Source organism: Fringilla coelebs (assembly GCF_963513975.1).
Source record: "Fringilla coelebs genome assembly, chromosome: 6".
NCBI classification, from domain to species: Eukaryota; Metazoa; Chordata; class Aves; order Passeriformes; family Fringillidae; genus Fringilla; species Fringilla coelebs.
The window spans coordinates 23597110-23611779 of NC_140034.1; the positions used below are offsets into that span (position 1 = coordinate 23597110).

Consider the following 14670-nt stretch of genomic DNA (forward strand, 5'->3'; position numbering starts at 1 on the left):
AAGAGCAAAGCAGAAGTAGGAGTAGTATCCCTATCCAGGGCTGGACATCCTGCCTGCTGCTACCTCTGCAGCTACTGCAAGGTACAAGGAACCTCAAGGAGGGCTTTCTGTCCTCTGCTTTCATGGAATGAAACAGCTTATCTCCCCTTACTCTTTTGCCTATGATGAGTCATATTCTCTCCTCTGTCTACATGGGTGTATGGAGACATCTTTTGAGGGTCTCTTGTGTTGTGGAGAGGTCACTTCAAGACTGCAGTGGAGGTGTGATCTGAGAACTTACTGGCCACCACTTGCTTAGTGCTTTTCTGGATGTTTCCCTGGTTTTGCAGTGAAGGAGGAGGAGGTAGTGCTGGCAGAGCCAAGCTAGTGGCCCTTCTGCTGGTACACGAGGTGCTTGTGTCCCGCTATGATCTGCTGCACAGCCTCATGGTCGTCCAGGGTGGTTAGGTCCCCTAGCTCACTGGCCTTGTCCTCCACAATTTTCCGTAGCACCCGACGCATAATCTTACCCGAGCGTGTCTTGGGCAGCCGGTTTGTGACCTGTGATGGGGAGGAGCAGAGTTAAGGCTGAAAGGGCTCGGCCAATCTGCCAGTGTGGGTGTTGGACCAGTTTGCTTGTGTTACCTGAACATAATCTGGAGCTGCATATTTAGCAATCCTCTTTGTGATGAGCTCCTGCAGCTCAGCAGCAAGATTCTCCTGTGTGTAGTCACTGTCCTTCTTCTTCAGCACAACAAACACATAGGCTCCTGGCAGAAGGACCACCAGGTTACTGAGCACGGTGCATACCATGCCCCTGAGACCTGCCTGGACCTTGTGCCAGGAGAGCCCCTTTCTGCTGGTCACCTCAGGGGATGCTCTGTAGCCAAAACTGTGTGCTTTTGGTCACACAGAAGCACTGCTGCTGCTGCTACCCTATGCTGCTGCCACCTTAGGCAAAGCCTAGCTCGTTGGTGGGCAGGTGCAGGTTGTGAATGGATGTGCTGAGATCCCCACTAACATGCTGTATGGTGTTGACACAGCACTGCTACCAGTCCCACTTCCCCTAGCCCTGCAGTGCCATAGCCCTGGGAGATGTTTCGGGGCAGGAAAGAAAGTATCTTACCTTCTCCCTTGATCTCATGTGGGTAGCCAATGACAGCAGACTCTGCCACTGCCACATGGTGATTCTGGAAGAGAACAGGGCAGGGGTTTGACTCAGTGCTTTTGGCAGGCTGGCTGCCCTCTGGACCTGCCCTGACCTGATGTGGCTGCTGCAGCCCACAATAATGCAGGGAGATAGGTAAGGACCTCAGATGGCCCTTTTTCCTTCCTGCCTCAGTAGGTCTGCAAGCACTGGTCTTTTCCTCCTGCCCCTGACTGCCTTAGTTTGGATGGTTTTACCTCCCACCCACATCTCTTACCACAACATTCTCCACCTCTGCAGTGCCCAGCCGGTGTCCACTGATGCTAATGATGTCATCCAGCCGTCCTGTTAGCTGGTAGTAGCCCTCACTGGTACGATACACACCATCCCCAGTGAAGAAAAATCCTGCAGTAGGCAGAACCATGCCATAGTCACTTGTTGAAGGCAGCATGTGAGCTGCTCAGCAGCCATACTCTCACATTTCCCTTCCTCCTCTCTGTTGGCTTCAGGGCCCATGTACTCTGCTTCTTCCTCAATTGCTCAGGGTAAATGTGCCTACCTTCCTTGTTAGTCTTCTGCCTCTGTTGGTACCTGCTCTATTATCAGGCTCCGGCCCTCATTCTGCAGTGTACTGGCTAATGCTGTAGCTGTCTCATCACCGTGTGCTGGGAGCACTTTGTGCAGGTGCTTGTGGTCTTGCTGCTTCTCTTTGCATTACATCAAGACAGACACACACTCCTGGGCTTGCTCAGTGCTCTGGGTGAGTCACAGAGGCTTACACGGTTTGCAAGAGATGCAGCAAGAGGTCTATGCTCAAGGGGACTGCGGGCAGAAATCCACTGCCTTAAAACAATGTGTGATCCAGTTGGGAAGGTTGGTGAAGGGCAGTCCTGTGATATCAGACCTGGGGAGATGAAAGGCTTCAGGACTGTGGAGGGTCTCAGGAATAACAAAGGAGCAATACCAGCTCTCCTGAATCCTGCCTCATACAGAAAGCCAGCAAGTGGACCCAACCATACCCAACCAAACATTTGCAAGTGTCTTGCCACATGTTTTCCTTACCTGGATAAGAAGTCAGGTAAGTTTTCAGAAATCTCTTGTGGTCATTGTAAATGGTTCGTGCCATACCGGGCCAGGCTTGTGAGATGCAAAGAGCTCCTGAGACATCATTTCCCAGAATGACATTTCCCTGTGAAATAGTTACCTTTTAGTAACCATGGCTGACGATACTTGGGATGTTTAGGTACCGCCTGTTTAACAACACTGTGATGGAAAAGTCAGGGAGGGCAGTGAGGAGGGTCCTGTGTGCCTCACTTCAACAGGACAGGCTTAGTCTCTCCCAGCATATGCCTTCAACAACATGCCTCCCGTGGTGGGATGCAAGGCCTCTCCAGGGAGACTGGCTGTCCCTGCCCAGCCCTATCTTTCCTGGAAAGATGTGCCAGGGAGCCCAAACACAGCCTCTCTTGTCAGGACAGTGCAAGCTGGACAACAACTCAACATCTGCACTACCTGGAAGAACAGCTTCCCTGTTTGTCCCTTTCCAGTAAGGAAGGCTTCTGTCTAGCAGAGATGAGCAGGAAAGATATGCTTACAGATTTCCACTCCCATCAGCAAGTACCCACAGCAAGCACCTGGGGGAAAGGGAGCTGAGCCTGCGCCTGGACTGCAGGTTATAAACATACCTTGTCATCCACGAGGGAGGGGCTGATGCCAAAAAAGGGTCTCATAGCCATGCCTGGAAGGATTTTAGCTCCAGGATTAGAAGGACGGGGTGAGATACAGATGCCTCCTGTTTCTGAAGGAAAAGAAACTGTAAGGCTAATCTAAGTCAGGGACAAGAAGAATGCTAAGTAGCACTGCCTGGCCAACAGCCTTTGCCCTGTCCCCTGCTACACACTGCACGGGCTGGGGCTGGCTTTGCCAGATAGCTGGGGAAGGAACTTTGCAGAAAGATGGTTATGCTCATTTAGTTCAGCATGGATCTGTTGAGATGTGTCCTTGAATCCCCATGTTTATCTAGGTTAGCTTTAAAGACAATTTTTCTCTTGTATGTTTGGGTGCTCAAGGGCCCTTACAACCTTGCTCATATAAGACTGTCAGCAACAACCACTGTCACTTGGCCAGAAAAGGTCACTCCTAAAGCCAGAAGAGCAGAAGCTGGAACAAGTAATCATATACATCTCACCAGTTTGCCACCAAGTGTCCACTACTGGGCATCGTTTCTCGCCGACCACACGGAAGTACCATTCCCACGCCTCCCTGTTGATGGGTTCCCCCACTGCAAAGGGAAAAACAATGGGGCAGAGCAGAAATAGTGCAGTATCCTGACTCTGGGGTCTCATGTGCTGCTACTCTTGGCATTTGTGTGAAGAGGCACAATGTGATGTCCAGGGATTTGCTGCCTCAGCCCATTTTACTGCACTTACCTGAGCCAAGCATTTTGAGAGAAGAGCGGTCATACTTCTTCACCCATTCATCGCCATATCTCAGGAGCAGGCGGATGGCGGTGGGCGCCCCGTAGAACTGGTTAATTCTTAACCTCTCTACTGTTTCCCAGTAGCGGCCTGAAATGGAAACAGGGCCAGTAAGCATCCACACAGGTCCTCCCAGCCCAACACCAAGGCAGAGAAAGAAGAGGTGAGAGCAAAGGCTCTCCAGCAGTGCCATGACCCTCAGCCAAGTTGATTGTATGGTGGGAAGGATGGAAACAGTTCAGGAGCAGCAGCCCCATTTTCTTCACATCACCTAGCTCTGCTACCGTTCCTTCTGCAGAGAGGGAGAGGGATTAACAGCTCCACCCCTGGAGAAGCAGCAGTGGCTTCCTAAGGAGAGGAAAAGACTTCTCCTTGCAGCCCACGGGCTGCTGCTGAGGCAACAGAGCCTTTGCTGCTCATGTCCTGGCATCAAGCTGCCAGCTCCCTGCCTGCTGTGGATCTCAGGGTGCTGTGGTATGTCCCAGCTCCCCCGAGTCACTTCACTTACCAGGGTTAGGATAGACAGGAGTGCTCTCAAAAAGGACAGTAGTACCACCATTGCAGAGGGGGCCGTAGACCACGTAGGTGTGTCCCGTAATCCAGCCGATGTCTGCCACACAGCCAAAGATGTCCCTGTCCTGGTAGTCGAACACATACTGAACAAGAAAAGAGAGGCAGTGAGGGGTTTCACCTAGGCCTGCATTCCTGCAAGGGTCACAATAGGGAGCAATGTACTCTCTGTCAGCCCTAACATTACTGTGTTCTTCTGTCTTCCTACCACCCCTGCACGGATACCTTCTTCCTGCAAAGAGTTTTTTAAAAGTCAGAAAAAAATAAAATTAGTTAAATAAAATTGAAATTAAATAAAAACCAAAACTGTGAAGATGCAGGAGACAAACACTTTAAAAAAAACCCACACAAATTTGCTCTTTTCCAATGGTAAGAGATACAGCTTTTCTTTCCTTTTGCTATTATCTAGACAAGGCTGATCCAAGTGTCCTGTAATACCCAGAACCTTCTGGGTAAGAAAGGTGCTTCTGTACTTATGTGACCATGTGGAAGAAGAGGAGTTGTAGTTAAGGGCAAAGTGGTAGAGGACTCCATGAGCCACCTGTAGGCGCTGCTGGACTCCAGATGGACAGTAAACACTCAAAACCCCTGAGCTCAGCAAGGAGCCCAGCACAGGAGCAGTGAGGCAGCAAGCAGAGGGACCATGTGATGCCTTGGCCCAGAGCAACCTCAGCCTGCCCACGAGAGTTGGAATTTCTCCATCTCAGCTGGATGAGTGCAGTGCTGTGCCTGAAGGCAGAAAGCAAAACAAGCTCTTCTTCCCATTGCCCCATTTATTCATTGTGAGACCCTTGGCTGCAAGGCTGGAACATGAAGGACTACCTTGTGCAGGGCAGAGCTGAGTGCTGTCATATTGGCAGCAACACAACCAGCTTCCTAAAGCACTCTTCATTTCATTTACTCAGTGCCTGGAAAGCTTCCTAGGGGCCACTCTTCCACTATTCTATCACTTCCTGCTGTCTCCTCTGATTTCTGTGGTTTCAGACCCTACTCATTTCTTCCTGCAGCTCCCTGCTGACTTTCATCTGGGGACTCCAGGGCCTCAAGTGTTCAGAGGTGCCATCACGGAAGCTTATTTTAGTTCTTCTGTCTCTTTTTAGTGGAGCAGTGCATTATAAAAGCAGCAGTCTGCCCCATCCAACTAAGGGATCTGAGTGTGTCAGCCCTGTGTCCAGGTTTTCAGTGCTCCTGGGAGCTAACATGGGCACATGCTGCTCACCCCTGCACTGCCATTCTGGAATGACAGCTGGGCTCTTGCAAACCTCTGATGGTCTTGAGAGGGTCACCCATCACACTGGACACAGGAAAGCCAAGGACTCCCACACCTCTGGCAAAGCCCCAGGACCCCCAGGAGGTATGGCCTTCAGCACTCACAGCTAACAGAGAAGACCAGCCAGCCCTGAGCTTGCTTTGTCACAGGGTGTGTGGTCTGAGGTGCTACTGGAATTGCAGTCACACTCAGGAAGAGCCAGATCCAAAGGTAAGGGACTGTTAGGTAAGGACTCCCTCTTACATGGAACCTCATATTATGTCACAGGAATGCTCCTCCCAACCATTCCTACAGCCAAAGGCAGATCTGTGCTGGGCTCAGCGCCCTTTTATCCAGTTCTAAGTTTGTTTTGGGTGTGTGTTGTTTAAAGGTTTCCCTCTTCCCAAAGATGACCCACACTCTTCAGATATAGACCCACTGGGATCTATACCTGAAGGGCACTCACCGGCTTTTATAGGTATTGCACATGTGCTCCTCCCAGAAGCACTGCCTTTGATCTTCTACCTGAGCTGGGTAGTTACACTTAGGAAAAGCCAGTTTCTAGAAACCAATTGGCTTTTTCCTCCTAACCCAGTTAGGAAAATTACTCTTGCAAGGCTGAGCATCCTATCCAATGGTTCTGTTTACTGTAGGACAATGAAAGAACAAAGCCAAGAAGGTAGCTCAGAGCAGTATGTATTTGGGAGACCCTGCTATGGAGCACTACCTGTAGCCAGATGTGGTGTGCTGGGGCTTGGAGAGCTTTCCAGAGACTTTGCACTGGATAAAGTTGAGCTTGTAATGCAACAAGGAGCATGTGTCTTCCCTGCACTGCCTATGAACTGCTGGCTCTTGAGCATTTTGCGGCTGGGATCCATTACCTTGTGTGTGAGAGCAGCAAAGAGCAAGTAACCAGCTTGGGAATGAACCAAGCCCTTGGGTTTCCCAGTGCTGCCTGATGTGTAGAGAAGAAACAACATGTCTTCACTGTTCATGACAGCAGGCTCACAGTATGCATCCTCCTTCATCATCTCCTGCAGGAAAGAGCACAGCAGGTCTCTCAGGGTCTCACAGCCTCCCTTGTGTCATCCCCACACCTGCTTGTGCACCTCTCTCCCAAGTCTCCCTCTCCTCTCTCTTCTGAGCACTTGTAGGGAGCACCCTGCTTCCTACAAGCATCTTTCAGAAGAAATGCATGGCAGGGGCTCACCTGTTCAGAAGCTGTGCTCTGTGCTGGCAGCCTAGCCACCCTGTGTGCTACGGATAATTGGCACATGCCAGGTCTGCAGCAGACCCTTGTGTGACAGTGTAGCAGCAGTCCAAGGCTGGATTCACGAAGTAGCAGCACATGTCTCGTTTTTCTAGGCCCCTGCCCACCCTGCTATGTGCTCTGGCTTGCACTGCCTGCCCCGACAGTACAGGGCTGGTAGTGTGGGAAGACACACCAGTGGCCCATTCTGATAGCTACTGGAACTGTCCTGAACTTGTGTGCAGCTCTGACTGCCATTGCTGCTATGGGACAATGTCCCCAAATTCTGTCAATGCCAGCAAAACTGCCATGGCCAGGTGAGATCCTCTCCACCCAGTGTCCCTGCACCCAGAGCAAGCACTTTGCCCAGGAAAAGTGGCAAAACTTCTGGGCAGCCTCTCACCTCCTCCAGGGGCACATCTAGAGCTGTCATGGGAACCTTGCTGGTGGTCCTCATGGAAACCAGAACCCTTTTCACTCCAGGGCACTGCTCCACAGCCTGGTCCACTGTCTTCTTTAGCTCAATAATCTTGCCACCTCTTAGTCCCTGGTTCACTGTAATCACTGTCTCTGACTGGGCTGCATAAGACAGAAGAGCCACATAAGCAACTCTGCCACTCTCTACCAGTCACAGAGCATTTTGGCTCTACCATGACCTTTCACCTCTCTCTCTGTCTCCCAGCCCTTAGTACGCATGTCCTTCACTTAACAAATACAGCAGCTTTGCATCTTGGTTTTCCATTAATTTCTGCCTGTGTTGCATCCCCTTACAGGAGACATTGTATCCCAGTCCTTCAGTCCCATGGATGAAAGAGAAAACTTGTTCATCCCATGGGCTAGAATGTATTTAGTGAGCTCATGCCATTTATTGGGTTGCTAGTACCTGCTCCATGACTGTATATTATGTCAGGATACTCTCAGAGAGCCCAGGGAATCTCACTCAGAAAACCTTTGCCATCTCCACAACCCTGAGCCCCCCTGAGCAGCTGAACCAACAAGCTCAGCACTGTGTCCCAAGGGAAATATGTCACTGTTACCCACTGCCTCTTACCATCCCGGATCCTCTCGGCGAGAGACTCTGCACTGAAGCCAGCAAACACCACAGCGTGCACGGCCCCGATGCGGGCACAAGCCAGCATGCTAGCCACTGCCAGTGGGCACGGGGGCATGTAGATTGTCACCCTGTCACCCTGCTTCACCCCTTGCCGTTTCAAGGTATTTCCCAGGCGGCATGTCAGCTCCAGCAGTTCCCTGCCCAAAGAAGCAATGACACAGTTAGAGGCTTTCTTGCAGATCTTACCTGCATGCATAAAGATGGGGGGCCTCAGAGTCACAAGGACACAGTTTATATCCCTATGTACCCTAACTCTCCTCAGTCTGGAAGACCAAGGGAGAGCTGTAAAAATCAGTGGCAAGGAAAGAAGAGAGTCTCTAACATAGACCGCTGTTTATGGAAAAGACATGGAAAATTAGAATGATTTCTGTACAACAGCTACTGGCAATTCCTCTGGCTCAGCAAACCCACAACACCTCAGCTGGCTTTCTCAATGACAGCCTCAACATTTCTTACCAACCTGTACAGCCAGTGTGACACACTACCCTGCACATCTGGAGATTACCAGTGAAAAGTCAGAAATTTTTCCCCAAAAAAGGGTCCCGTGCTTAACTAAAGCTGAGGTCAAGCACGAACAACAGCTGTAGGAAAGCAGTGAGCAGAAAGATACCTCTCCCAAGAAGCGTCCCTCCCACAAACCACAGCTTGGCTGTCAGTGAGTCATTTTATGGAAGGGCTCTCCATGCATGGGAATTGGCAGGAGTAGCTGGTCATATTTGTTGTGTGAGGTCTGAAGTCAGAGAGGATAGAGGGACTTGTTTGGTGTGCAGAGGGATTTAAGTGAATTCTGTGGCAGTGACTCAGAGAACAGGCAATTTAAGATGGAAGGTGGGAGGCCCCAGACCAACCTAGCAGGGCTGGACAGGCAGCCAGCCCAGAGAGCCAAATCCAGCAGCACTGCTGACATGAGGACGAGTGTGGGATTTCTCAATGCATTTGCAGCTGTGAATTTGCTTTCCTTGCAGATCACTTACCCAGACGTTTAGATAACAGGAACCTGGGTGGGAAGGCACACGTGTGACTTTCCTGTGTGTCTTACCTACAAGCAGTGCAGGGCTGCCCCAAGCAGCTTATATCCACCTCCCCAGCTGGGCAGGGACTCCTCAGTGCCCAGGAGATTTAATCAGGGGGTAGGCTGAAGTTTCAGATCAGCAAAAGCAAGCCAACAGCTACCATACTCTGGATCTCTGTGAAGGGATGCTGCATTCCCTCGCATGACAGATGTCAGCAGATCAGCCCTTTGCAGTGTTCATGCATGCTACAATATGCCTCTCATATGTTGAGAGGTAATTACTGACCTGTATGTCACCCGTTCCTCCTCTCCGGGCTCATCCTTCTCCCAGATTAAGGCCACTTTGTCTGGGGCTACATGGACATGACGGTCCAGACAGTTCACTGCAAAGGAAAACCCAGTATAATTGACAGAGCAACCCTCAGTACCTCTTACCTCTCATAAAGCCAACACTACCTGTCCTATTTTCAGGTCAAAGTCGGGGCTGTGTGTGTCTTCTCAGCATTAGCCTTGGGCAACCTTTGTGGATAGCAGCCAGGAGATCACAAGCACCATCCCACGCCTGTCATGGTCCTCACCAGTCCAATACCTGCCAATCCCCACTATCAGCTTCCTCCTTAACTGTGAGCTCATGCAGTCCAGAGCAGAAAACGCCTGAAGTCCCTTTGGAGGTCACATCCCCAGTGCCCTCAGAGTGCTGACAAACATTAACTAAGCCGTCACTCCACCCAGCACTGCCTTGCAGCTGCCTCTGGGGTGAACCAGGGCAGTTTTTAGTGGTAGTGCTCCTAAATGTAGGACAAAGGGAAGCTCTGCACTGGAAGGCTGCAGAGCGCATTCATCCAAGATGGAAAAGAGCCAGGGTAAATACAGAGTGCACAGCTCCTGGCTTTCCAGGCACATTGTAAGTTGAGGCTTTGGCTGCAGTTCTTCCATGTAGTTTCCCACATTGCTGGCAGCTGCAGTTTCCTCAGAAGCCTTGTTCCTCTCTCTGTTTTCCTTAAACCTGCTAAACTTGTGGGGTGATGCAGCAGCCGCAGTTTGCGTACCAATTTTTTTCTCCTGACCACTTCAGTTTTCCAGGAGAGAAAGAAATGCATATAAAAGGAGAAAAAGTAAGATGTGAAATCCCAAAGGCAAATTACTCCTGCTCTTTTTCCCAAATAGATTACATAAGATCTGATTTTCTTAGAGGTGTGTCTTTTATTTTGAACACAGGGACCAACAGCACTGTGAGCAGGACACAGCGTCACCACCCTGTGGCTATCCCTTGATAGCCCCCCTAAACCAATAGCTCCAGTTCACAGAAGAGCCTCCCACTACAGTGGTGACAGTATGGCTCATTTCTCCTGTATTTTACTTTCTACAGATACATCTTGCCTCCTCTGAGCAGGAATGACCTAGAGCAACCCTGCCTGCTGAATGCACAGGGTTTCAGTGTTAGTACCTGTGGTCCTGCAGGAAAGAGCTACTGCACTGCAGTGGGATCCACAGCAGCTGAGGGAGAGCAACGCAGCACCCAGCACACACCAAGCCAGCTGCAACCTCTCCAATGAAACCCAGCTGCTTCCTTAGGGTCAGCCACAACCTTACACTACAGCCACTGCAAGACCAACTGGATCTTTTGGGGATCCCCCTCTCTCCAGACCTTTAACTCTGTGCTCTTCTGATACCTTCCCAGGGCCGAAGTCACACACATAGAAGCATCTGCAAGCACTTGCTATGATCCGATGTCCATCTCCTTCCTTACCTGTCACATTCAGCTGCCCCCCCAGGAACCAGGAGACTCTGCCCTGGCTCAAGTCGCAGTCCTGGACGGAGTGGAAGGGGGTGATCCAGGTGAGCCGGCTCCTTCCTAGTGCTCCCCAGAACATGTTACTCTGCTCCACTGACACCTTGTACAAATCTTGGTGGTCCTTGGGTCCGGGGAAGGCGACAGCTTCAGGCATGTAGGCAGTGAGAGGCCCATGGCTACGGGATCTGGCAGCCACCAGCCCAGGGCATCTGGGAGCCTGAGAAAGAGCTCTGAAGCAGCAGGTCCTGGCCAGCAGCCTGGCCATCACTGCAGGTATCTGCCTCTCACTGAGGAGATGGAAACCTGCAGCCCTCACAGCTGCTTGGGACACCTGGCCCAGGCAAGACTCAGGCCTCTGTGGAGCGTGGGGCTATGTGGTCCTGGGCTGATTGGATACAAAGCAGCTCTCTCACACAGAGAGACCAGGCACCCCTTTTGCCCTGCCTTGTCCCTCTCCTCCTCTCTTCCAGACCACTATGGGAAAAAAGAAATTCAATCACTGTAAGGGAGGGGAAAGGGGTGGACTGTAGAAATCTTTGACTGAAAATAACCTTCACGCTAATCTGAGTCCTGACAGCAGGTCTTGAACAGGAGCCAGGTTAAACGTGTGCCTGGGCTCTCCTCAGGGGCCAAGGTGCCTGGGCTAGGCTCCAAGAGCCTGGTCCTTTTCTTCTAGGGCTGCACTGCATCCCCAGAGCCATCTGTTTCATCCCCACTCGCCTCCCTCACACCTCCATCTATTCATTGCCATCCCCTCCCTTGCCGCTGCATCCTCCCCATCCTCTGCTGGCCACAAAGGCACCTTGGGGCAGGTCCCTGTAAATCTTAGGGCCACCCCCATGCTAGTAATGAGTGATGGCCAGAATTAATGCCCATTTCTGGCAGAACACTAGACTGTGGTGGGCCAGGGAAGGTTTTTCTCACGTAGCTGTCAGCTACAGGAGGGGAATATTGCATCCCATCCCACCCCCCTTGCAGGGTGGCTGTCAGAGCTGTCCCTCTGGCAGGTTGGGCTGGGGTCTCTGCCTCCTCCCAAGGCTGTACAGAATGGCTGTACCACCCACCAGCTGGGCTGGGAGCATTCAATGAGGCCATGGTGGAGTAGCTGGGGGTGGTTTGGCATGAAGCATTGCAGCCCATCTCCTCACGCTGAGACCTCCCACCACCCACCGTAGCAGAGCTCAGCTCAGCTCCAAACAGGGGTTCTTTTCTACCTTCCTTTCCTTCAGGCCCTATATAGGTAGTTTTGTAAAGGTAGAATTTACAGGATTCCTTAATGTCATTGACTAAATTCCCTTCTCTTCCAGAGAAGAGAAGAGAAGAGAAGAGAAGAGAAGAGAAGAGAAGAGAAGAGAAGAGAAGAGAAGAGAAGAGAAGAGAAGAGAAGAGAAGAGAAGAGAAGAGAAGAGAAGAGAAGAGAAGAGAAGAGAAGAGAAGAGAAGAGAAGAGAAAGGCTCTCCCTGCAAGTAGGGTTGTTCTCAGCCATGCACACCTAAGGAATCAACAGCAGAGATGACAGGGTTAGTAGATCTCCTCTTTGCTCTTAAAAGTGCAACACCACTCAAAATCTATGGAGCTGGTATGTTTGGTGGACAGGCTGGACACCAGTGTGGGAGACAGGCACTATTTCCATCAGGTGCACTCATCCCAGGCCACACACCTGTTTTGTGTCAAAGCCACCCCTCGCTTGGTGGGAACCCACGAGGGCCCTGTCCCCATGGGAAACACAGACCTTTGGGCCTACAGCCTCTCCACAAAGTCAGGCCAAGCAGCCTCATTGCTCCACAAGTCTCTTATTTCCTATGCACCTCAGCATTCTTCCTGTCCCTGGAGGACATCAGGTGTTTGCACCAGACCATTCCCAGACTCTCCCAGCAGGGCAGGCGGCTCCTTACCTGGCGTCCTGCCCTAACAAAGTCTGCGCTTCCGTTGGGGAGGAGCCCACCGGCCGCAGGGGCGGCTCCCTGGGGGCCTGGCACAGCCAATCAGCTGGCTGCCTGGTTTGAAGAGCCAATCAGCTGACTAGTTGTGAAGATTGACAGCCGGTTAAACCACTCAAGAAGAGTCGCACACGCCTCTGTGGCAAAGCAGGTTTAAAAACCAACGGACCAGGCCGGGAGAAGTTCTCTTGGCTTTCCGCCCTTGAGCCGGTGACTGGCTGGGCTGGGCCGCGCCGCGCCGGGCTCTGCTGTGGCGCTGGCCCCTTCCTGGGAAGCATGCCGGGCCCTGTGGCAGTGAGGCCCCTTCCCAGCAGAGCCTGCTGGTCCTTTTTTGCCAGCGCCTTCGCCAGGCCATGCCGCCGGGGGCCCTCCCAACGCTGGGTGAAAGCATGAGACCGGCGCCAGCGCTGGGAGTGGGCCCAGAGTCGACACTGGGTGCAGCCCCAAGGCCAGGAGCAGCCAGGGCCCGGAGCGGCCGCATGGCCGGGATTGCGCAGCCAAAATCGGCACGGCCGGGACAGCAGTGCATGGCTGTGGCTCCTCAGCATGGCCCATAATGAGCTTTGTTTGTTTAGCTGCTTTTAGCCAGCCGTGCTGTGAATAGAAGGACAAAAATGGCAGCAGCAGCAGCTTTTCCAATTTTTGGTGCTCCACGAGAAGAAAAGCACTGAGTAGAGCCAGTGGCCAGCACGGCTTGCATGGTGAGTGGTCACACTGATGCAGAGCCTGGATAAGATCAACTTTTTAGCACTGCAGAGCTCTATAAAAACTGTTTCAATTGATTAAGCTTGAGAACAAACAAGCCTACAAATACCAGTTCTCTCCCGAATCAGGAAAAGGAAAGGGTGAAGACACGTAGAGAAAACAACGTGGGACACTGAGGTCAGTGAACAAGGAGTCAAATTCTAGATGTGAGGGGATTGAGGAGACGCCTTAGTTTTGGGCTGAAATTCTTTTGTAAGGCTCTGGTGAAGATCTATTTGATATATCAGACTTTGTTTTTTCCCTGTAAGTTGTGGAATGCATCGGGGGGAAAGTAGCCATCTAACCACAGCCATGAGCAGAAGCATCCGTGTTGAAGTAAGCAGATGTTGCAGCTGCTGTGATCCAATGAGAAGCTTGAACAGAGAGAGATGAGAGAGAGTAGAAACCTTGTGCAGGAACAGAAAGATGAAAACTTCCATTCCCAGAGATGGATGAAAAGAACTTTTGGTTTTATACTAGAACAGCTCATCCTTAAAATAGTAACCTATAAGTTGACATGGGCCATGAACACAGCTGCGGGAAGGCTGTAAGAGATGGGAGGGACTTTTCCAGATGGCTGCTATAGGTGGAAATTAAAAACCACCAGAGAACTGTTTCTTGTGGAGAAGTCTCCATGGCATGGCAAGACAGACTCCTCTCCCGAAGAGAACTGAAGAAAGACTGTTTTAGAGGTGACAAACTGACTGAAAGTCCCAGGTTTTGTCTCTTTACGTTTTCAGTGGGAAAGAAAAGAGGGTGTGGGGGGAGGAGAAGTGTTCTGAAGGTTCATTCTGATTTTCTTTTTATATTTTTCTTTTAATTTTGTTAATAAAGTTTTCTTTATACCCTTTAAAGTTTTGAGCCTGTTTTGCCCTCCTCCTAATCCATCTCATGGCAGGAAATGAGTAAATAATTCTAGTGGATGCGTTGGTGTTTGGCCAGCACTAAACCACTACTCCTGGTAACCCAGAATAGGCTTCCATTGCTCTCAAATTCGAGCTCACCTAGGTGGAAATCCCGTGGATGCCCTTCCTTCTCAACCAGTTCCCCTGTACTTGTAGTGTCTGGCTGCTGCCTCAGGCCAGCAGGGCCCTGCAGCCTGTTCCTGGCAGAGGCTGAGCCTGCCTGGAGGTCTGTCTGACCCTCATAACACCAGGGCACATGTGATATGGGATGACCCAAAGCACCTGGGCTGCTCTGGACGCTGAAGTGACTTGTTCTTTTACCAGTTGTATGCTGTGACTTCTGCTCCAACTACAAGCACACCCCTTTCAGTTTCATATTTCACTGCAGAGAGAGACCCAAGCCCCTTCTCTTCCATGCCTCAGTGAGGAGGAAAGTGCAGACCTCTGGGCTGCTTTGGATCTCTTGCCCGTCTCTGGCTACAGCATGAC

General features: G+C 51.2%; 1 protein-coding gene across 1 annotated transcript; it reads right to left on the minus strand.

Annotated features, from left to right (window-relative positions):
- Positions 1-363: 363 nt before the first annotated feature.
- LOC311155332 (acetyl-coenzyme A synthetase 2-like, mitochondrial) lies at positions 364-11140 on the minus strand (the record flags this gene model as incomplete). The annotated part of the gene is made up of 14 exons (XM_084208406.1): positions 10548-11140; positions 9084-9180; positions 7723-7922; positions 7075-7250; positions 6304-6456; positions 4112-4259; positions 3556-3693; positions 3315-3407; positions 2812-2924; positions 2189-2315; positions 1404-1531; positions 1106-1169; positions 625-749; positions 364-540 (listed from the first exon to the last, which is right to left on the minus strand). The coding sequence occupies exons 1-14, from the start codon at positions 10855-10857 to the stop codon at positions 364-366; spliced, it is 2049 nt and encodes a 682-aa protein (XP_084064532.1). The 5' UTR covers positions 10858-11140.
- Positions 11141-14670: the final 3530 nt, after the last annotated feature.